Genomic DNA, 24,132 nt, shown 5'->3' with positions numbered 1-24,132 from the left:
TGTCAACAAAGTACCCCACCAAAGGAATTTAAAAAAAAAAGTGAAAACAAAAAGGAAAATGGCTGAATCGTGACACTGTGCATTATTACAACACCAACAGATTATTATACACTCAAAGTTTCTCAAGTAATGAACATGTAGCCATTAAACAAATTATTACTCTCAAGACATTTATTACAAATGTCAAAACTTATTCATAAAATAAAACTGACTTAAAAAAAAAAAAAAGAAAGAAAAAAAAAAGCCAGAGCTGGGATCTTACATCTAAACACAGGTATACGCTGTTTTTATGAATAAGCAGTATTAACTACATTCTTAAAAGAGTTTTAGTGCATTGCATTCTTAAAAAAGAAAAACATCACCGCCCCAAAATGGTTCCTACAACATTTAACAGTTTATAGAACTAGCCTAGTTATTTTTACCTGCCTGTTACTAAGCCCACGTGTTAGAAGAGTGAAACCTCTGGTTTTAGGCTAAATTCAGACTTCTGTTAAGGATGAAACTGGTTTAAAAAAATGCTTGCTTTACCAAATTTTTGTAAGCAAATTACATTAATCAGTGTCTCACTGCCATACCGCTACCACTATTGCCCCTACGGACCACCCTCTCCTCCTGCTGAAACCTGCTACGCAATAACAGTCAGAAACCTTTCAATCTGGTAGTTTTGGTATTAAGATTAAATTAGACATTAATGGTTTTCATCTAAAAACGTATAAACTAAACCACCTCTTTTATTTTATGCATTAAAAACAATGAGGTAGGCACAAAAAATAAACATATGTAGTTTGGATTTTATTTCTCTTTTTTTTTTTTTTTCATTTTTTTATTAGTTCTGCGAGTGCAGACTGTGGTAAAACTGTTGTTGCACTTCTAGGTTTAAACAAAAATTAAACCTTTAACTGAGGCAGTGCTAATACTGTGACATAACCAAGTTCTGGCCTAACACAGAATCATTATAGAAAATGAATTTTTAAAATTTTTTTCTTCTTTTTTTTCCTTTTTTTCTTTTTTTTTTTCCTTTTTTATCATCTGCACATGTTTCAGGCAATACCTGGTACACAGAAAATGACTAAAGTTATCGGCCAGGCCAAAATAAAACTGCAGAAACAAAAAACCCCCCAAGAATTCCACCCCGAGCCCCTTCCCACCCTCCCGGTCCCCAAGAAGAAGTTATCCTAGTCACTGTGTCTTTCACATTTTATAAATATTAACTTCTTAAAACCTCCACCTTCCTCTTTGTCCACATATTGTCACATTACAAAAAAGAAATGTCAATTAAATACATTGTTAACATTACTAGACTAGATCTGCCCTCTGTTTCAGCCAGTCTGACTCTCCACACCACTTCTCACCTTCTCTTGCCTGCCTCCTGTCCACTCAACAGCATGTTCATGGTAAGTCTGTTTAGGGTTTGTTTTTTTTTTTTCCTTTTTTTTCCCCCCTCTCTGTTTTAACACTAACAGACAGAGTCCTTCAAAGCCTAGGAATCCTGGAGCTGAAGGGAAAAGAAGACCTGTAGCTTTCTAGCATGATCCCAAATCTCAAAGACATTGTAGCACCTGACGGCAATATCTTTACAGCACCAGTTGCATCGCAGCCTCAGCTGAAAAACAAAAAGAAACCTAACACCAGTGATGCCTGCACACACATTTACACAGAGTGCTCCATTAGTGCAGGTCTGTACTCCAGTTGAAAATTCCGAGTTATGAAGATCTCAGACTCTGGATGTCAGCAATTCCTCGCCAAATCCCACCGCTTCTACCAGCTCAGAAGAGAAGTCCTGCCAAGGGTCATGAAATAGACTTGACTGCTTCCACCCGACCGCACGGAGGCAAAGAAAACCTGCGAAGAAAAGAGACTGGTAAATCCAACAGGCAGGACAGCAGAGGCTTTAATTTGCCTTCACTGCCCCGATATTTACAGTGCAATTACGGTGCTGCGCTGGCTCTGGCGGGGATGGAGTTGGCTTTCTTCACAACAGCCTGTATGGTGCTGGGCTTTGCATTTGTGGCTAAGCAGTGTGTTAACACACCAGTGTTTTGGCTACCGCTGAACAACGCTTGCACAGCATCAAGGCTTTCTCTCTGGCCCCTCAACCCCCAAAGGCCAGTGGGCTGGGGATGTGCAAGAGGCTGAAAGGGGACAATGTCGGGACAACGGGCCCAGACTGACCAAAGGGATATCCTATAACGTCATGCTCAGGGACAGGAGGACATCATGGTGATGGCATTTTTCTTTCCAAGCAAGTGTTATGCATACTGAAGCCCTGCTTCCTGGGAAGTGGATGGACATCTGCCTGCCAACAGAAGGTTGTGAATAAATTCCTTATTTTGCCTGGCTTGCGTGCTTTGCTGTCCTTATTGAACTGTCTTTTATCTTGATCCATGAGTCTTTTTGACTTTCTTCTATTTTACCCCCATCCCACAGAAGAGGGGAGTGAGCAAGAGGCTGGGTGGTTGTTTGGCTGCTGGTCGGGGTCAACGCACCACAAATACGCAGTTAAAGTACACGTTTACCACCTTGGCAAGAAACCACGGGGAGGAATACCTTGTCATTGCGTTCGCATAAGAATTTGAGTCTTTGTGCCCTTTTGTGCATGAACACACCGTCCAAGTGTCCAGTTTCCACCGACCGTATTTCGATCGCTTTTTCTCCCCAGCCCATAATCTGGTTGGATCGGATGTACGCTTTGGAAAGAAAACACAGCACACGGCCCATTAGGACAGGCAGAAGGCAACATGGAGGAACTGAAAAAGCAGAGGAATATACTGATGCACTCTAGCGAAAAATGACCTGCATGTACTTATTGTAACTACACACATGTTCAGCATGCTATTTCTGTCTTCAGCAGCTTCATGATGCCTAAAAATAGTTGTGGCTTCTTTTAGTTTCCCCATGCGTTTTCCACGTCAGTAATATACGTCTTGCCTGAGCATTCATGACACAATGGGAACCTTCCAACCTTCCATTAAACGGAAGGAACATTGCGTTCCTCTGTCTCCCATGGTGTTATTTCCCCTCCTTGAAGGTGTTTGTCAGCAAAAACACAGAAAGAGAAGAGGGAAAAGGAAAACTAGAAAAAATGAGGTCCTTTAATAGGAGTAATACTTCAAAAAACTCATCTCCTTAAGAAAGCCAACTGGTCTGAAAAGCATTCTGTACATCTCAAAAACAGGTTCATATTAAGCTCTCCAAGTGGAAATACTATTATTTGTCATACCGTTTTCCTTTGTGCACAAATAAAGCAAAAAATCAAGCATTTTTCCTTAAGAGTGTCACTGGGGGAAACAGATTAGTAGTAGCATGAGGAAAAAAAATCTGTCCTTGATAGCACTAAAAAAATCAAATAAAGGAGAAAGTCACCAGCATTATGAAAAGGTATATTCAAAAAGCAATTTGATGGATAGTCTTAGGAGTGCTGCCAAAAATAACATATGGGAACTTAATGAAGAATAAGCTGTTGCCTCTGATTTGCATGCATACTTAACAGGAAAATAAAAAGAACAATAGCTCTTAGCAAGCAAAATTTAAAAATACTTAATTTTGCAGTACTTCCCTTCTATAGAATTTTTCTCATATTAATTTTCAGTGAAATTAAATCAAATTATCTACTACAGCAGTAATAGATGTACACCTATAACATTGCATATACCATCATGCTTGAGATTTATTTATTTTACATAGGTCACTAGTGGTAACTAGGCCAAATATCTTCTAAAAATTGTCAGATGAGATATTCAGATGGCGTCGGCTGCCTTGATGCCATTTACTTCACAGGCACTCCACTTCCCAAAGGCTCTACAATTTGCCAACTGATAAATTGATTGCTTTTACATCTAGTCAAGAGTTAATCACCACAGGCGTGAACATGCTGTACATAAAACTTCTTTAAATTTCCTCCTCCATTATCGTTCATGTTTCTTCAACAGCTATCAGCAGTAATCTCCTAATACAGGCATCCATTCCAAAGCACACAAACCCAATGAATTTTCCCCAAAGTAAGGTGTGATCACAGCCCATGCTACACTCGGCACTGAAATACGGCAGCACGGACAGTAAGAGGGATCCCCTGGTGTGCACTTGCGTCCGTAACAACTCTGCGCCCATTTTACTACACTTACTGTTCCCACTCTCAAAACTACCTTGCTTTGAACTGGAGAGATGTGGGAGAATTACCATGCTAGGACAGATGAGCAATCTGCAGGTGAATTAAAGTAAATACATCAAATCAGATATACAGACTGTCATCTCTGTAGAGCTACCCATAATATCTTGCCCACCTGCCACTTTACATGTCTTTATACTGAAAGGTTTCCACGACTTTGTGGATGTCTCGCAAAAATTCTGCAGCAGCCTACAGAGGCCCTGGTGAGTTTTTCATTCTTGAACTCCACAATTTGCTTGTTTGGATTTTGTTCTTAAAAACCTAGCACGAAATAGATCCACATGATTACTCCCCACCTTGCACAGCTGTTTTTCAGGAATATTACAGCATTACTGCTTCTGAATCTGATGTCAGACCTGATGCACCTTCCTTCTCCCTGTGTGCACACACTCACACTCCCTAATGGCACGCTGTATTTGACTCCGCCGAGGCACTTACCAACTGAAGTAGGCATTTCTCCCCACTGCAGCACCACATCCTTGGTGATCCTTCCGTACGTGTTGACGTAAACTCCTTCATCCTCGTAGCAGACCAGTAGCTCCATCCCATCCGTGTTTGGGAGAATGATGATTGCGTGAGGTTGGATACTGCTCTGGATCTACAGAGACAAAAGAGAAGAGGAAGCCTTTTGTTTTAATGCCACAGATCCTGCACTGGGAGAAAGGGCTGGGTGATTTTTCATTTTGGCTGACAGCACATCAGGGATTCACTCAATTTAGAAGCGCTAGCTCTGCTCACCCCAAATAAAACACTCTTATACAGTGACAACAAAGACCTGGAAACCTTTGGGGCACAAATGCTCCTATCTTAAGGCAGACAACTAAACCAAGAAAGATTAATTGTAGGAGTGCCCATTTCTTTCCATGGGCAGAAAGGGAGCCGGGGGCAAGCAGCCCAGATGCAGACCTCATACGCCTGCACTGTAGTTAATAGCGCTTGGGGAGGTCCATCACACACTGCAGGCCCATCTGACACTTCTGTGTACAATGCACAACAGGAAACAACAGAGCTAAGGCCACCTGGCCTGTGCCAACCCTGTCGAATCTCATCAGTGGGCTGTCATGTCATTTGTACCGACACATTCCCTGCAGCCCCCTGCAACGCACTCGGCCATTTAGCTGCTACCCTGAAACAGTCATGTTGGCCCATGTCAGACCTGAGCGGGCAGCTCCCAACCATGGAGACATCCTGACCATGAGGAGAGGACAGAGAGTGAGGCACAAGCCCCTAAGCACAGGTGGCGATATCTGCTCAGACCCCTCCACCCAATTTACCATGCTAGCAGTGATACATGGGGGCAGCCCAATGTGTTGGTCACCTGAGGAAAGGAAGGGGCAGTGGGGGAACCAGAAAAGAAGGAAAAAATCCCACCCCAGCAGAAGCTCTTACATGTGTTGGTAAATAAATATCATAGACTGATCCTGAATCCACATCAACAGCATGGAAGCCAGCACAGGAGCCATAGATCACTTTTAGTCTCTGGCCTTCTTCTACTGTTAGATCCACCAGCAATGGCTTATGTACCAATTCTCCAAATGACTGTAAGACAACCATCAGTGAGATTTACTTTACTGCTTAGAACCACGGTGGGTTTTACAAAAGTATGCTCTGATGCACCTATTATGGGTTTATTCCTCCTGCACACCTCTGGCCTTCATCCACCAGACCAGTCAGGCTAACACATCTCTCATGGACAAGGACAGATTATTCTGCACCCTGTTGCATTTCAAACACATAATATTGTAAGCTGTTTTCTGTGGGGGTTTACTTCAGTTGGTCTGTTTGGTTTTTAGTAAGAATTGTTTTCCCCAAAGTTCCGGGAAATTTGACGCTCCCGTAGTGTTTACTTCAATTTGCACAACCAGCAGTAACTGATTGTCTGCAGATCAGTTTGGTAATTATACCATGCCAGCTAACTTCATTCTTGCTGCATTCAAAAACATAACCACGCTGAGTATCACCTAATGACTTGTTCTGCTCAGATGAAGATATTTAGACTTGGTTCACTTCTCTCTGCCTCATGTTTTATTTATAAAGAGGTGAAACAAACATTTGTGATATTGTGTCATTTGGGGATTATTAGTTTACGCTCAGTTGCAATTTAGAACTTTAACTGTACTGCATCTTTGAGCTAAAGAAAAATAATTAAATTAAAATATAATACAATTCATGGGCAGATTTACCAAGGAACTTGTAATACAGCCATGATAAAATGTTGGAACATTTTTGTAAAAGGGGTAACTGCAAGTCGCTATGGGAAAATCCTATGTAAGGCTGAAATAGACTGTTACCTTAAAGGCCATAAATTTATGGTATGGCTTTGGTGCCCATGCATAGACTTCCACAGAACTCTTCAATGCAATTACCAAGAACTTGATTCTTTCATATTTTACTGAAATTAAAACAAAACAAAAAAGAATTTAGCAGCAATTCCAAAGTCATTCCAGTTACTTCAGGAAAGCAGAAAATTACAATATTTCTCCATACTTACATACATTTGGAGTTCTTTAGTAACATTGCATTTTAGGATTGCTAATTCTAAGTAGTTAAATATTTTGACATATTTATGCCACAAAAAATTCATTACCCTTATCAGTAATTAAACCCATCACCATGTTTCGAATTACCTAGTCAGTACACACTTATTTACACTTTTTTTTCCTCACATTAGACGGTGCTTACTCATTACGACAAGAAAATTGGTTTTCAGACAGGGACGGTTCCAATAACAGAAGCCTGTGACTGTGGCAGAGTGTATTGGCAGTTCCAGTCACAGCACTGGCAGTGGTATTTTGAGCTGATGGCAAAATTTGCAAGGGGAAAGGAGGGAAAAAAAGGAACTGAAATGAGAAGTTAAGAAACAAGACCATTTCAAAAGCAAAAAGCAAGTTTGACAGCAGAGCACTCTCCTTTGTCCCTAAAGCCTGAGATAACTCATTTAAAAAAAAAAAAAAAAACAAACACAAACCCACAGAATTTATCAGAAATAAAGTGTCATGACATAGCTGAGCCACAAATTGTCAAATGTATCTCTGTTCCCACACTCAAACAGCTGGCTACATTAACCATCAAAAATAGCTCTGTTCACTACTTCTGTTTTCACAAGGGGAATGATAAAGTGTAGAAGTGGCCATTTAACAAGTGTTGCTAGATCTGCACTTCCAGCTGCCATCAGGATTTGTGAAGGAACAGATGATGGGGACTTCCAAATGTTGAGGTTTGTTAGCCTCTTTCCAGCACTCTTTTTGGGGGAAGAAGATAATAAATTAGCATTATTTGGATGACATTGAGAAACCTCAGGAGGTTTCTGCTACCTCTTTACTCCAAGTGTTAGGAGAATTTTCCAAAATAATGAGTAATTCCAGGCACCTTCACCTTCTGCCATCATATCTCCCAACCAAAACTGATTTTGAAACATGGTAGAAGTGAAAATCATAGAATCATAGAATAGTTGGGGTTGGAAGGGAGCTTTAAAGGTCATCTAGTCCAACCCTGCTGCAACGAGCAGGGACATCTTCAACTAGATCAGGTTGCTCAGAGCCCCGTCCAACCTGACCTTGAATGTTGCCAGGTATGGGGCACCTACCACCTCTCTGGGCAACGTCTTCCAGTGTTTCACCATGCTCATTGTAAAAAACTTCTTCCTTATATCTAGTCAAAATATATCCTTTCAGTTTAAAATCCCTTGTCCTATCGCAAGAGGCCCTGCTAAAACGTCTGTCACTATCTTTCTCATAAGCTCCCTTTAAGTACTGGAAGGCTGCAATGAGGTTTCCCCAGAGCCTTCTCTTCTCCAGGCTGAACAACCCCAACTCTCACCCCAACTGTCCTCCCAGGAGAGGTGTTCCATCCCTCTGATCATTTTGGTGGCCCTCCACTGGACCTGCTCCAACAGGTCCATGTCTTTCCTGTGATGAGGGCTCCAGAGCTGGACACAGGACTCCCAGCGGGGTCTCACCAGAGTGGAGTAGAGGGGTCGAATCACCTCCCTCGACCTGCTGGCCATGCTGCTTTGGATGCAGCCCAGCATACGATTGGCCTTCTGGGCTGCGAGCGCACATTGCCGACTCATGTCCAGCTTTTCATCCAGCAGTACCCACAGGTCCTTCTTGGCAGGGCTGCTCTCGATCCCTTCATCAACCAGCCTGTACTGATACTGGGGGTTGCCCCAACCCAGGTGCAGGGCCCTGCACTTGGCCTTGTTGAACCTCATGAGGTTCACATGGGCCCATTCCTCAAGCTTGTCCAGGTCCCTCTGGGTGGCATCCCGTCCCTCAGGCGTGTCAACTGCACCACTCAGCTTGGTGTCATCCACAAACTTGCTGAGGGTGCACGCGATCCCACTGCCTATGTCATTGATGAAGATATTAAACAGTACTGATCCCAATACGGAGCCCTGAGGGACACTACTCATCACCGATCGCCATCTGGACATTGAGCCATTAGCACTACCTCTGGATATGACCATCCAACCAATTCCTCATCCACCCAACAGTCCACTCATCAAATCCATTATGTCTCCAATTGAGAGAGAAGGATGTCGAGGGGGACCATGGCAAAGGCCCTATAGAAGTCCAGGTAGACGACATCTGTAGCTCTTCCCTTGTCCATCACAGAAGGCCACTAGGTTGGTCAGGCAGGACTTGCCCTTGGTGAAGCCATGCTGGCTGTCTCAAATCACCTCCCTGTCCTCCATGTGCCCTAGCATAGCTTCCAGGAGGACCTGTTCCATGATCTTCCCAGGCACAGAGGGGAGGCTGACGGGTCGGTAGCTCCCAGGGTCCTCCTTGCTACCTTCTTAAAAAATGGGTGAGGTGTTTCCCTTTTTCCAGTCACCAGGGACTTCACCTGACTGCCATGACTTTTCAAATATCATCGAGATGTATCACAATCTCAGACTTGTGAGAAGAACACTGCTTTAGTAAATGCTATTTTAATGCCTTTTAGATATCTCACTAGTGTACAAGCCTGCAGTTGTTGTCTCTTGGTATGTAACAGGGAGACAAATCTACTCCTTTTTTACTCTGCAGGGAAGCAAGACTACTGAACTGTAAGTGTTAAAGCAATTGACACTTTTTCAACAGACAAAAAAAAAGTCTCTAAACCTCCACAGCTGTACCAAGTGAAAGAGAGAGTTTTTGTTCAGTCTTGTCTATCTTACAAGACTTCTTGGAATTTTTTCTCGGGGAATGAGGGGGTGCCAAACAAAACCACCTTATCTGTGAAAGGGAACCTTTGATAATCCTCATTCTTTGCTCTCGGTGCTATCTGGGAATTCACACAAATCTTAAGTTTCAAAAGAGCAATTTATCATTTAGAGGAGAATTGCCTGAAGCAACCGAGAGCCATAAACACCACTTCACCCTGATGTCCGAGACCCCTGTTCCATCAGAGACAAGGAAGCAATCAGTGCCAGCTGCCTTGGTGTCAAGCCTCCAGACCGTGAGCCCAACTATTGGCAGAGCTCATCCTTCTTGGTAACTGAAGCGCAGCTGTCAAAGAGGCTTCTCACTACCTGAAGAAGTCATCTATGGTTCAGAGGGAAGTTCAGTGCCAGGCTGCAGCCCAGGGTAACAAACCCCTCTTCATCTGGAAGAGAATGCTCTTTGTTTCACACGCTTTCCTGCTGGAAAGCCTCCTTCCAATAGCTGTTAATGTATTGTTTAACAGGTCACTTCATTATGCTGCGAACACCCTTGGGTATGATAACAGAGAAGTACATTATTAATTGATTTTGGAGCCAAGCTCCTGGTTCAGCAGTCACTTACTGCCATCATTATTGATTAAGTCCCACTAGCAGGTTTTTCCAAGAGCACACCCATGACAGGAGGAGACTGAGCTCAGTTTGGTTGCTGCTGCTGCTCCACATTGACTGACACAGCTGGAAAGGAACTGAGCTGGCTCTTAGGAGAAAATCAAATCAAAGGCAACATCCAGGGCCCATTAAGATGCATCATGAGACTGAAGCAGGAGAAAGAGCTCTTGGTTCATATCCCCACCTGCAGGGCAGCATGCTCACTGCATACTCTGCTGACTGTGAATGCTACATGTCTTTCACTAGTTTTGGTGGAAGTTTCTGCAGCCAAATCCATTTAAATTACTTAAAACCACTCAAAAAGCACCCGTCCAGTGAAGACACTTTGTCCCATAACTGTACTGCAGTGGACTGAGATGGTTAGGAAATTTCATGAGCTAAGGGAAATCAATGAATCATCTTCAAGTTAAACACATGCTTCTGTTCCCAGATGCCTCCCCAAAGCTTGTGCACTAGCTAGGTTTGCTTTCTCCTCCTACTCTCTTTTTTTTTTTTTTTTCCTTTTCTTTTTTTCCCCCCAGTCTTTAAAATCTACAGAAGAGGAGACTTTTTCCACTCCACTCCAGCATGTGATTTCACCGTGGTAAAAGATCAGGAAAACCTGTTAGTAGAGAGAGCAGCCGTTGGTTGACAAGAGTGCCTCTGTTACCTAAAGGGTCTAACAGAGGCGGCAAAACATTACCAGCCTTCACTATCCACATTAGCACTCTTCTGGAAGTTGCATCCGCCACAGGAAAGAGACAGATGGGGATTTATGCCCGCTCCAGTTCACAGCCCAGTATCCCACCACAAAATCTCTGCCATATTCAGTTTAACCCAGTAACTTGCCACCTACTCTTGACGCTTTGCCAGAGAATTTCGCCCTGAGGGATAGGGAAGACAGCTAGAAATAAAAACCAAATCTTAAACCCAGCAGCTACACGCACTGCAGTTCCCCTTCTCAGCCAGCTTTTGTCCCAATGGTTTGATTACCACATTCGCTACTCACCAACTTTATAGTGCACACAGCCTTCCAAGTCGCCCACTGTTGTCCAGCCTTGTTTCTTTTCTACTTCAGGATCATTGTGAAGGATTTTATTTCTTAACCAGGACAAATAGTAAACTCGCAACTTGTTCTTCTTACCTGCCCACAAAGTGAAAAATGATTGGTTTATCTATATAGGAAGGTTAAGTACAAAAAACCCTGTCCAAGCAAACAGAAAGTCCCACAGGGCAAACCAAAATGACAATGAAGGAGAAACTGCTGCAGCTACAGAGACCTTCCTCAGTTTTTACATCCATAACAGCTTTACTCCAGACTGCACCCAAACACATGCTTTTCCAGTAATCAGTGACAGAGACACATGGTAATGCCACATGAACATAAAATGACAAGCTCAGGGGAACAGCTCGTTGGCTGTCTGGTTCTTAGGATGCAAACAACTTTTATTAGAAAAGGGTTACACTCCCACAATAAAAGCACCAGAGAGTCATACACTGAGATTATAAAAAAAAAAACAAAAAACCCATAGCTGTGAGTCAGAATGGCTCTTTTTCGCACAAAACTGTAGGAGAGCAGCAGGATGGAATTTAAGGCCTGAAATTATTTATACAGCTATCAGAAAAGAGTAGGACTGGTTTGAAAGGAGGAAGCAAACTGAAGAAGAATATGGTGAAGAACTGTATTTTACAAATTCTTCCCAGTTAGTGACCAGGACATTTTCATCCCTTATATCATCCCTGGAGACACAAACTGGGCAAGTTTTATTAACATTGTTCATTATTCCCCTAATGGAAAAGCACACCAAACAACAGCACTAAAAAATTTCATTACTGAACCACTTTACACCAGTTCTGTTTTAAGGAAAAAAGTATAATATCTGAAATTGCAGTGAATTTCACACAGCCCATGCAAACCTCATCCACTTGCTAAAAGCTGACAACTGCTTCGTCAGCAGCCCTTCCCTTGTGCTGCAAGGGGTGTAATACTTATCAGGTTGCACACAGAAACTGCAAGAGGTGCTGCTTCTCCACAGGTGAGAGAAGCTACTTGTCCAGGCTGCCCTATCTTCAACTGACAATGCATCTGCCACGGTCATCAAAATATAGCTCAGACTCTACCTCTCAATACGAGATGGCCTCCTTGAATGCAGAGCAAGGTTCAACATTAGCTAATGTCTTTAATTTGTCTTTTAAGTTTTCACATAGACATCATATGATGCCTACCAATGGATCAGTTCGTGGATGGCTGCCCATTTCAGAGTCCGGGATGGGCACACAGCATCTGGGGATGCCAGTTACGGCAGGACGTGAAGCCCAAGCATTGAGACCATCCTACTGTGCCCAGCCAGCTCCTGGAGCTGCTGCAGACCCCCTACCCTGGTGGCAGGGGACCCCCCAACAGAGCCAGGCTCCTCAAGAAAAGCAGCTGCAAGGGCTGGGGCAGCAGATGGGGAAGCACAGCTTGCAAACAGGCTGCTGCATGGACTCCAGTGCCACAAGTCTTCCTGTTATGAAGACACACAGCCTTTAAAAGATCTTTTTAGGATTACTTGGATGGGGAAGGGCAGAAGGAAAAGAGGAGGCAGTTTCAAAGTGAAAAATCTGTTCACTGAGCTTAAACTTAAAGTGGAATTGGAGACCCATTTTCAAATACTGGACCTGCTATTTAATTTTAAAAACCCCTCTACTCTGACGGCACTGAATGAAACGTCACGTAACACCGCACTGTCCTTTGTTTACCCCTACTGCAAAGGTGACAGCAGATTTGCCAGTAAGACAGCACCCTGATTTACTGCCTGACTTCATATGTATTAAGCCAAGTTTCATAAAGGGATAAAGCCCCACCACTGCCGTAGCTCTGTAAGATTTGGGAAAGGGACCAGAGCAGGAAACAATATTCCCGAAGACCCACATCTGACCAAGGAAAGGTCCTGCCATGAAAATACTACAAACGATAGCCAACAAGGGCTCTTTCTTAGAAACACTGAAATAGGGAACACAGTCCAGACCAGAAGGCACTGCAGTTCTGGGCAAAGAAGAGCTCAGAGGGCACAGGAAAGCTGAAGGTCACTACAACACACCGAATGTTTTTAAAACCATCACAAGTCCCTGTGCACTGGGAAACAAACTCTCTCTCAGATATTTCCGTGGCTTTAGCTTCCCCAGTAGCTTAGTCAAACTTGAAGACTCAGAACAAACAATATGCATGGGAATTTCCCAGCACGTGACTATTTTTTTTTTTCCCCTGGTTCACATGATGTGCACCAGGGTATTTCTCTCCAACCAGAAACATTTTTCAAAACAACAACAGAGAAATCTCTCAAGTGTGTTCCCATTGTGTTTAAGTGTCTAGACCACAAGGAAAGTCACAAGACAGGAAATTCCTCTGCCTTTCAGCAGCCTGACTTCATGAAAAGAGCAGGACTGGTTAGTTATATAAACATGGCTGTACGTGTATTTCAACAATTTATGCTGCTCTTAATGTTTGTATTGGGAGCAGGGGGATTACATCCTTTTCCTTGTAAATCTCTATCAATCAGTTTAAAAAGCTCTCAAAATCTGGTCTTTTTTTTTTTTTGTGGTCTAATTATTATAGCCATGAAATAAGAAAGAAAACTCTGCTCCAGATACCAAATGAACTGATCAGCCAGTGACTTCTATGAGAACTCCCAGCTCTGCTTCTCCCACAGACATAATTACAAATGCAAAGTCCGTTTTCTTATATTGAGTTTTTGTTTTTATTGTCGCTGTGGCTTTTAATTATTAAGCAGGCAGATTCCAACCAGTTTTTCTACTCTGTCATCCTTTTCTGCCTTCCCGAGTGCCACCATCAGCCAGTTGGGCTGGCAAAACCCCACAAGTGGAGCATGTTCTGTATGCACGTCGTCACTCTCTCCCCTCCAGCGTTTTTATGACTCTCAGCACTGAATTACCTGAGCAGCCGAAACTATGGTTTTGCCTCTCAACGGTATGAACTGAAGAACTGATTAACTACTCTGCTTTGACCTGCAAAGCTTTCTTGTACCAGCTGTAGCAGCTCGGTATCTCAGTACCAAAAGCTTTGTTGTCAATAAGTTTTATATTTGAGATATACACTGGGGGAAGAATTGATTTCAGGCTTCCAGGCTCAAAAGAGCGTATATTAAAAGCAATTTTAGCTGACAATCCCCTCAAAGTCCTAAAGCACTGCAATTTCTTCGCACAACGTGATGACACTTTTCAAACCTCACCACTGTCAGCAAATCACTTCCTGAAAGTGTCAAGGGAACATATGTCCGACAGCACTGTAGGGACAGTCCTGGGACAAAGCGCGGAGGTAGATGGGTAACCAAGCTGCCAAAAGGCACCATTTGCAGAAACACAACCCCATGTCAGTGTTCTCAGTTTGCCTGGAGAGGTGGAGCGACTCACTATAAATAAAAAGACATTAAGAGAAGTCCAGCATGAGTGTAGCTTCAATTGAGCAATGCAACGCAGAAGCCAGAACAGGAAGGTGAGCATAAAAGCGTCACGGTTTCACCAGTGTGCTCCCCCGGCCCTGCCTCTTGGTGGGCAGGGATGCCTCTTTCCTGCCTCGTACTCCAGAAACCTCCCACAAAAAGCAGGAGATGGGACAGAGACAAAGGTATAAACCAGCCAAAGATCAGCCAATTTCTTAAGGGTTAATGTAGCGTGTCTCCACAGAGGAAGCAATAGTTTTGAAGGAAACAAAAAAAACGGATGTGTCGGGGTACTCAGATTGTGACTGACGTAAGCATAAATAAACCTAAAACAATTACACACAAGATTGAATCACAGACACTTGTCACCTGTGTAGGATATGCTTCAAACCAACAGATTTTACACAAGTTGGATTATATAGTATTTTTGTTTATAAGGTCTACTACAGAATAAACTCTGTCAAATGGTGCTTTTCACACACCTTACATTTTAACGTACAGCATTAGACATCAAAAGGACACACAGCAGGTTGTACTTTTTTAAACCCTCCTTGATTCATCTTGTCTTTTTAAAGACTTCACAGCATAGCTGCAGCTGAGAATGCAGCAAGCAACGATCCAATAAAATACAGGTGCTCTAGACAGAAACACAGTCCCATGTTGATGACACCAGCATGGGCACAGTTCTTTGGACCTGTAATAGCATAACACCGCTAATGCACTGACGTGTGTGCCTTTTTGCACAAGTGCTGGGAGAGCCAGTGAGCTCCTCCAGTAGAGTCAGAGGGGCTCTGGAGCCTCAGCAAAATTTTGGGTGACTGAACACCACCACAAGGGCCACTACGCAAAACCCCATTTAACATCCTCTTCTTGTCGCACATGTGCAGCGTAGCAAAGGCTGATTTCACAAACAAACTAAAACAAAAGGAAAGGTAAATGGATGAACGACACTTGTGAAGAAAGATTAACAGTGCACCACATCAAATTGCTTAACAGCAGGATAACTTTATGCAATAACCCTCTGGAGCCAAAGAGTCTGGAACCTCAAGCTCTGTAAAACACATTTTTCATTGGCGCACACAAAACAAACACAACCATCACCATCACCCTTCATCTCCCGTTGCTTTGCCATCTCCAGTTGCATCCAGTGACAGACAAGGCCAAAAGCTGCACCAATCTGCCGTCTCACACTGGTAATTTCCACATCACGTATGCATTGTAGTCCGCTCTCTCAAACACACACACACTCACTGCACATCACCCTTATTTCCCTACTTCGCAAGAGCATTTCCCATTCTTCAGATTTTAACACACAAGATGTCTTTAAACCCAAGTAGAAAATCATGTTTTGGTTAGAAAGAGGCCAGGTTGAAAGTAACCATGACAGAGGGAAAGAATGCCATTTTCACAAACTTCACAAAACATTAGCTTACAGCTCCCAAAGACTGAACAAAGCTGGATGTTTCCCCCAAACCCATGCAGTATTTTTAAAGGCGACCCCACAGGAGGAAGGTCAGGGGCAAGCAGGCACAGAGTGTTGTGTGCAAAGTGATTCACTTGCAGAAACACACTGTAGACTCAGAGAGGTGAAATGATGGAAAACCCATGGACTTCAGTCAAGTCAGGACTTCCCTCTCAACACACAGGCTGCCAAGAAAAGCATTCTGCCATGCCATGCCAGAAGGGGGAAAAAAATCATGTTGAAAAGTTAACTTTACCAGAAATTGTCACCAAGACATTCAGCCCTTCAAGTACATCCATTTGCTGGAATCGTCTTCGATTGATGAGCGGATAAACCTTCCCCTGACCACTTCTGTCTAGCAGCATCAGACCACTTTCAGTGCCCACTAACAAATTCACTCCTAGAAGAAACAAGAAGAGAGATACAAGTTAGTAGGCAGATTTCCCACCTATTCTGATGAACTGATGCTTGATATAGCAACTGCCTTGTTTCAAGCAGGGTCTCAGCAACCTGCAGCCGAAAAGATCTCATGATGTAGAGGCTGTCTACATTACCTGCGCACAGTGACTACCGACACCAAACTGCAGTGTTCAAGAGAGTGAGAGACTGGTAGACCATGGAGAGCTTTCTGGAGCACCAGTTTCCAAACAAAAAGGCACACTAATGTTGGAAGAGGGGTGAGGCACAAAGTGGTGCCCAAGCTTATGTATTCTGAAGATGTATTAGCTATTGGTAGGGAGGTCGATAACAGGATGCTCTTGACAAGGTCACTGCAAAAAAGCAGTGGTAGGGGCTTGGTCCCCACTGTGAGGAACAGATTGTGGTGCAGCCCTCCTGCAAAAGGATAGGCACAGAGCTGGTCCTCAGCTTTCCAACAATCTTTTCCATCTGCATGTTAAAATGACAGGAATTACAGTCATCAAAATGTTTCCACAGATTTCTCGTAATGATCAAGCAACTACAGATGAGAAAAGTCAATTTCTTTCTACGAAGCCAGTTTCTTTCTACGAAGGTCCACACATCTACTGGAACACTTTCTATGAGTTCACAAAACCTTGGTATTTAAAATCAATTACATTTTTTTAGTAATAAATATATATAAGTGAGAGTAGGTTTTAAAAAAATCTATTAATATAGTTATCACTCTTAGATTTCATGGCTATTCATTTGCAATAGTGTTTCAGTCTAAGATCCCACAAATTGTGCAGAGACAGGCCAGGTACAGTACAGGGAATGGAAATGAAACCAAATGCATGACTCACTTTATTAGACTTCTGTGTTGCAATCCCGATGTAAAACTTGTCATCCTTAGGTATAATAATGAAGTAAGAAAAGCAAAACTCACACAGGGTGATCACAGTTACACTGCTTAACGGCCTTAATCCCTCATCAGACAATTAATCCCCAGATATAACTATACTGGTGCCAATGGATGTATCATTGAGGCTGATCCCATAACGAACCTTTTCTAATGTAGCACGTGGGCCCAGTACACAGGAGTCTGTATCTTGGTGCAGTCTGCATCTACGCAGTGACATGCCTTCTCACAGTATTGAAAAAGGGCATTGCTCAGAAGGACAAGGAATGCTACCTAAACAACACTCTGGCTACAAGACACGGGAGCAGTTTGCAAAAAGGAGAGCATGTTCACGCTGACCCAGAGGGCATGAGGTGTCTCCCAAAGGAGACAGGGTGTTAGAGGAGAGCAGAGCTGCAGCCAGGAGAAGGTAATGATGGGGAAGGGGCCTGAGCTGCTGGTGCTGGAGCGCTCTGAAAAGCCTCTGTCTGGATGAAAAAAACCAGACGTAGCTCCTGGAGAGGTCGGAAACCATCACGTATCTCCATTTTCCTGTCTCTTGCCTTTTCAGTAAGGAAACTTCAGGGGTCCCAGCAGTCCCCACAAACCATTTCCTTTCTTTGCTCAGATTTGCTGCCCTGCTACTCCTCTACCTCCTCCAGGCAACAGAGCCCACGGACACTGACACTCTCTCCTCATCTTGGGAGAGAGCCCACAGCCCTCCCGGGCTCTCCTGATGCCTCCTCCATCCCCTTCCTGTGCTCCTCCTGCCTATGCATCCCCCGCATGGGTCTGCACCTGCTGGCTCCCGTCCCACAGCCCCCAGGGGCAATTCACATCAACCATCTCCCTACTGGGAGACATCCTCAAACTGGGAAGGGGCAAAAGGCAGCGGAGAGAGCGAGGCACGCACTGAGTCAGGGCTCGGCACAGGCTGCAGCAGCACCAAACCGGCTGAGGAAGCACCCAGCACTTGGTCTTGTTCCTGCAGCTCCAGGACCCATCGACTAAAGCTGTCAGTGATTCAGCTTTAACATGTATTTTTGTCTTTTTTTCAGCACTGATTACAGTACAAAGCCACATGCGAACTGCTCGCTCACAGTCCCTTCCCCTCTCTGCGCGCCAGGGCTCAATCGCTCCCACTTCCACCCTCATGTCTTCCTCTGCTGCCCCTGCAGCGCAGTTGTTTCTGTGTCAAGTTTACATGCGCGCCCGGCCCCAACCCCTTCCCTTAGCTATATGCATTTTGAGATTAAACTAATGAGGTACTGCGCTGGTAGCAAGCAGTGCCTGTATTTTAAAATGCAGGCACTGTCTTTATTCACAGCCAGCTGAGCTCTTCTACGGCCACCCTACAATTAAGCAGTTCTTTTTTTTCAAACAAATGGAAATGCTTCCTGAAAAAGTACAGGCTCTCTGCGGAGGCTGGGTGTAAAAATCTATGCTACTGCATCCATGTCATTAACATCGCCTTTCACCGGTTGGTTGAAATAGCATCACAGACCTAATGCAATCAGCAACCTGCCAGATACTACGGCATTACCACTGGCAAAGCAAAACAAATGAAGGCAAGCCCCCCTCTTTTTGAATAAGAAACATTACCATGCAATGGTTTAATTTGCTCAAGGGAAAAGGAAGCTAAACCTTATCAAGAAATAAGCATGTGTACCAGCTTACATCACCATCAGTTTGCCCCTAAATGTTCAACAAGGAAGCGTTTTGTTACAGCTGTAAAACACCTCTAGGATTTTACACCTACATTTTAAATCACCGTAACAGTCAGATACATAGATCAAAAAAATATAAAACCATTAACACAAATTGCTACTGGCAAAACAAGGCAGATCAGAGAAATTGAGTCATCTTTACTGATCCCATACGGTTTCCCTCTGCCTTTACCCTCTCACAGTCTGAAAGTTTGCACAAGTCTCTTCATTTTATCAGAGAATTATGCATATGAATACATGCAGAAATAGCATTGGAGTAAAAATTCTTACCCATAAATTCTGGAAATAGAGAAAACAGCAGATAGTAAGAGAGTGTCAGGAGAGCTATTTAATTGACATGGCTTTGCAGGCGAGAAGCCTGCAAGGTCAACAGTGCTATTCCAAGAAACAAGAAATGCTGGAAATAACCCCAAAATGTAACTAAAGCCTTGTAAAGAGCTGTGAAAATGTAAACATGAAAAGTGCATGGTGTTACCTATACAATCATGTGACTCAGGGAAATGGCCGACTCTCTTCTTCATAGTCTTTAAAACAATATGCATGTGCATTTACAGTCTGTTAAGTTTAGGGATACTAGATAAGTATGTACAAAATATACACAAGCATCATCTATTAACATCTAGATAACGAAAAAATTCAGGTGGCCCCATAGATTCCGGCCAAGAAAGAAATGACACAGCAGAGAAAAGCTTTCGCTGGGTGTTGCAGCAGTTTTGTGACAGGCAACAAGCACCACCCGAAGCCTTTCACCAGTGTAGGACCCTGACTAACTGTCTGACAGCAACATAAATTATCCCTTGTGACAAGAAGGCCAGACACACTTGGTCAGCTGACATCCCACACCCAGCTTCTCTCTGCACTAAGCACTCTTACCAAAACCAAGACACAGTCTCACAATGGAAAAGGTCCCTCCTACCCTGCTTTTTTTCCCTCTTCCTTCCTTCACAAACTGAAGACTGAGGTGGAAAGTCATCTTTTGAAACACATCTTAATCAAGCTCCACAACATCACATTAGGAAGAGGCTCAAGAATGATTCTTTTTCAGAAGAAATACCCTGTGTGCACCAAGCGTACGATGACTACAAGCTCCCAAAAGCTGCAAGACATGTACTAGCAGGGATTAGAGAGCGCTGAAAAGGACATCCTGATCAGCTGAATGAAGTCTGGACTGTGCCATCAGAAGTATATATACAGCAGTGGGAAAATATATCAAAGCAGAAGCAACATACTCTAAAAAAAGGTAACAGTAATCAGCTTTTGCAACAAAAAGATGTAAACAAGCATTGAATAAATGCAGATAAACAGCTAAAGTTTCAGAGAGACATTTTCAAAGACCGTAAGCTCATATTGGCACTCAGAAGTGCAGGAGGCAAGGAAGGAACAGGTTTGCATTACCCCATAAGGCAGCACACAGTATCTCAGAATTGAATCTCTTCTTGTATTTGCGAATCTCTGGGGTATCACTCTGTGGCCGCGTATTTGTGGGATTCACATTGACAACTGATCCTTTCCGCGTAGGGTCTTGCCTTATTGCCTCTGATCTCATTGCTTCACTAGAAAATCCTACTGAAAAAGAGAAAAGTAAAGTGCATGTAATATCCCTCAAGTGCTGAATTCTGGCCATATATTCTTTACACCATACAACCCAAATCCGTAACTGAGAATATTGAGCAAGTCTTTCTTTTTGTAAGAAATGTAAATGGAAAAAGAAATAAACTATGCAATCCATTGCAAATCAAATAAAAAGCATGATGGTAACATAAAGTACTTTAAAGAGCCACTGAAGTCACTGAACCCTTTTTCATTTATCATCTTCAGCTACTTTACTTACCCACAGAAGTCACAGTTGTCCCACTAGATGGAGAAATCTGTAGTAATCTGGGGTCTATAAAAGGTGTAAAGGAGGAGGAAGATTTGTGTTTCTGGAGTGTGTTACTAGCGGACTGAGTCTGCAATGTAAATTTCAACTTTATTAATATTAATGACAATAAAAAGCACGGATAACAACAACCAACATTTTTAAGTCACCACAGAATTATGCTACAGAGCCTCCCCAAGCTTTTATACTTCCTTCAGAAATACACAACGCACTGCAGGCACCACACCTGAACTAGATACATATGCACACTGCACATGTTACAGCGAAATGCAATTAGCTAAATTGTCGTCCCTGTCACCTCAGCTGCTAGCGAAGATTTTTAGGACAGGCCACTACAATCAGGCAGAAAGCTAGAGAATGTCTCTTTTAAAAAAAATATGCTTAAATGTATGTACACTATCTTATCTGCAAGCTGTCCACTACCTACAACTTTTGAATTTATGAAGCACCTCCTAAAGTGAGCTACTTTAATAAATTATGATCTCTTGGCTTGTGCAACAAAATCAGAACCGTCTGGGATCAAGCGTTCATTTCTATGGTGGATTATGTTTCAATGTCCACTACTGTTCGTTCTCCCTATTTTGTTTAACCTGAGCCTCTTGCCAGAAAGCTGCAGCAGGTTCTTCCACCTTTATTTGACAAAGCAACATATTAAACCTGTATCGAACAAAGGGGCTCATTAGTGTGGAAGGTGTAGCAAATGGTGATATGAAGCTATGGATATGTAGTAGATAAAATCACTGGTGCTTGCTGAGTTATGTGGTCTAAACATGAAAAAACATAAAGGAAGACGACAAGTGAAACAATGAACTGTTAAAAGTGGAAATGGAACGACTTAAAAACCCTTGCCAGTTTAGTATTATAGTGACAACATTGCATACTGAAGCAGAATGGGACAAGTGGGGGAAAAAAATAGTATATATATAAAGGGCATGCATGTGGTTAAGTTATACCAAGCAGTACCGGGTTTTTGCTCAGCTTTATGCAAACACAGATTGAGACACTTCTTTATCACCAACTAATCTTTAGCCTCTGATCTTTCTAAGCCTCTACTCTCTGCAGAAAAAACAGCAACGGGTCTTAGAAGTGTATCACTCCCCTGCACAGCTCAATACTGAAAGGCTCCTTCGCCACCAGCCACTGCCACAGCCTCCACTTCCCAAGCTGAGTTAACTGAACCCTGCATATTTATTGCTTAGATCAAAGTTATGAGCAAACATATCTCTGAATCAATCAACTGATCTCTATAACCTACAAGAGTGTGTTTTTGGAAAGATCAAAGACCAATGAAGCACAGCTGAAAATTAAGTATTATGCTAACCGAATTTCCAGGAGGAAACCCTCCCACCCACCCTCCTGCTATGTGGTTCAGAAGCATTTTTCATCCTGTGGTAAACACATGTTTTGCCATCAGCCTACCGGGCTCACCGCAACCTCTCCTTCTCATCACACCACTTGGAAGCCTACATGGCAAGATGGCTCTACCCTGAGAAGCAGCAGCTTCTTTTTCACCGAGTTTTGCTCCCCCTGTACCACTCCTGCTTGCATACAGGAAGAGGCTGTCCCCGAGAGCCAGGCTGGCCACCCCGCTGGGAGCGAAGCTACCACACCGGTTCCTCGCTGCTAGGGTTGGTAAGGGGAGAGTGATGCCCTTCATTCACACATGTGCACCTCCTCTGTGGCAAGGGGTTACACACACGTGAAGGGCCAGGCCTGTCCACCAGCGCTTGGTGAGTGAGGGAAGGTACGGTCCCGGGATCAGCCCAGGACAGCAAGAGGGAGCCTCCCCTGCAGCAAAGCCTTGCTTCATCACCTGGACACAACCAGCACTGGTGGAGAACAGTCATCTTTACGCAACTGCTTTTCAGAGCACACACATACTTGGACAAACCCAAAGATTTCCCCCATTCATTACTCCCAAGCAATACCCCAGGCTTTTACAACCCTCCCAGGCAACACCTGATTTGTTCACCCAGCCCATGTGGCAAGCTTTAAAGAGCGAAATCCCTCCACAGCCACTTCCTCTCCCAAAGGGTGAGCTTCCACAAGCAGCTCCTCACATGTGCAGAGATACTAGCCTAGCCTTTACTGACAAAGCCAAAATTAACCGCTAATTTTTAAGAGGCACACTGCTTGCAATTAGCCTGCTCCCAGAATAAAACAGAATTAAAAAAATAAAGGAGTATTGGCTTGAAAATGCAGTAGTCAAGTTTAGTTTAAAACGAACGCCATGCAATTAATGACTCACTAAGAGGAAGCAAAAATAGTAAACTGGCAAGTCTGGCATGGGACTGCTCTAGAGTTAAGGGCTTCTTACACAGAACTGAAATGTGTTATTTGGGGGGTGGGAACAAAGGTGACAGAAAAAAAAAGCAGGGGAAATTGGCTGGAGTTCCTTTGCATACTAGCTACTAGGCAATGCTGCTAAAACCCTACGAAAGCAGCCAGCTGTGGTGTAAGACATACCTCATTAGTAGTTAGCTTGTCCTGGGGTGTCTGTGGGGACATGGTGGGTGTCGGCTGGCTGGAGGATGGGGAGGAGGAGGTGGAGGAAGTGGAGGAGGAATGGCTTTGCTGTAAGAGATCTGGCAAGAGGTGAATGCGACCGGCAAAGCCATTGCTCTCATGATGGCTGGCACGCTTTTTGTCAACTGTACTCTGTAGAAAAAACAGGCACACTTGTCTTGCTCAAGTGCTGCTTAAAGGTCTATATCCCTAACAACCTCTCTCCTTCTCTCCCTCGCTCTCTTCCTACCTTTTAACATTTATATATTATTTATTTATTTTTTAAAAATAAGCTGATAATCCACGCCTTGATGCCTGAATGGAAAGGGAAAGTGGGCAGAGCTACTAGAATTCAGCAAATTCCCATCTCTTCTGGCAGGCAAAAGTTTAGTTTGTGTGGTTGACTTGCACAGCCAGTTCCACCAATTAACAAAAGAGTAACTGCGCCGGTAAGTCTTCCACCACGACATGGACAAGCACGTTTCTGGGGGTGGGGGGAGGGTTTCTTCCCCTATTGTTTTGTTTAAAACTAACTTAAATCCTACACAGTTATGAGCTTGGACTGTCTGGTGAATGCCTTCAGCTAACTATTTAAAACAATAAGCATGAAATCTTAATTTTCAAACCAGAGGGCTCAATTAAGAAACTGGCATTCAGTTGTGAAATTCAGAAATGTGATTACCAAGGAAACTCCTATAAGCTAGCATGCTCATTAACACACGAGCTCATTTAAAAGCAAGGAATCATTATCTTTCAGAGGCACAAGAATGCAGCATCTTCAGAATCAAAGGCAACAACACAGCACCCTAGCTCTGTCCACGTTCTCTCCCTCGCCACCTATTTTGTTTCTCCATTCTCCCA

The 24,132-nt window shown here is 43.4% G+C and overlaps 1 protein-coding gene across 13 annotated transcripts in view; it reads right to left on the bottom strand.

Moving 5' to 3' along the window:
• Positions 1-1,758: 1,758 nt before the first annotated feature.
• MAP4K4 (mitogen-activated protein kinase kinase kinase kinase 4) overlaps positions 1,759-24,132 on the bottom strand; it is a gene marked incomplete at its 3' end in the record, with an annotated part of 164,845 nt that continues 142,471 nt past the window's right edge. For 6 of the 13 annotated variants that reach the window (XM_082009076.1, XM_082009071.1, XM_082009083.1 and 3 more), the window contains 10 exons: positions 23,233-23,424; positions 20,719-20,836; positions 20,283-20,453; positions 16,120-16,263; positions 10,969-11,103; positions 6,457-6,557; positions 5,555-5,704; positions 4,604-4,763; positions 2,548-2,687; positions 1,759-1,842 (listed from right to left, as the gene is read on the bottom strand). In XM_082009076.1, the coding sequence (XP_081865202.1) occupies positions 1,759-1,842; positions 2,548-2,687; positions 4,604-4,763; positions 5,555-5,704; positions 6,457-6,557; positions 10,969-11,103; positions 16,120-16,263; positions 20,283-20,453; positions 20,719-20,836; positions 23,233-23,424 (1,395 nt within the window). Of the gene's footprint in view, positions 1,843-2,547; positions 2,688-4,603; positions 4,764-5,536; positions 5,705-6,456; positions 6,558-10,968; positions 11,104-16,119; positions 16,264-20,282; positions 20,454-20,718; positions 20,837-23,232; positions 23,425-24,132 lie in introns of all 13 variants that reach the window. The other 7 variants (XM_082009072.1, XM_082009074.1, XM_082009080.1 and 4 more) reach the window with 2 other exon arrangements.

Source organism: Phaethon aethereus (genome assembly GCF_964289735.1).
Source record: "Phaethon aethereus genome assembly, chromosome: 1".
Lineage (NCBI taxonomy): Eukaryota > Metazoa > Chordata > Aves > Phaethontiformes > Phaethontidae > Phaethon > Phaethon aethereus.
Note: the sequence above shows the minus strand (reverse complement) of the source record. Positions and strands in the feature narration are given on the sequence as shown.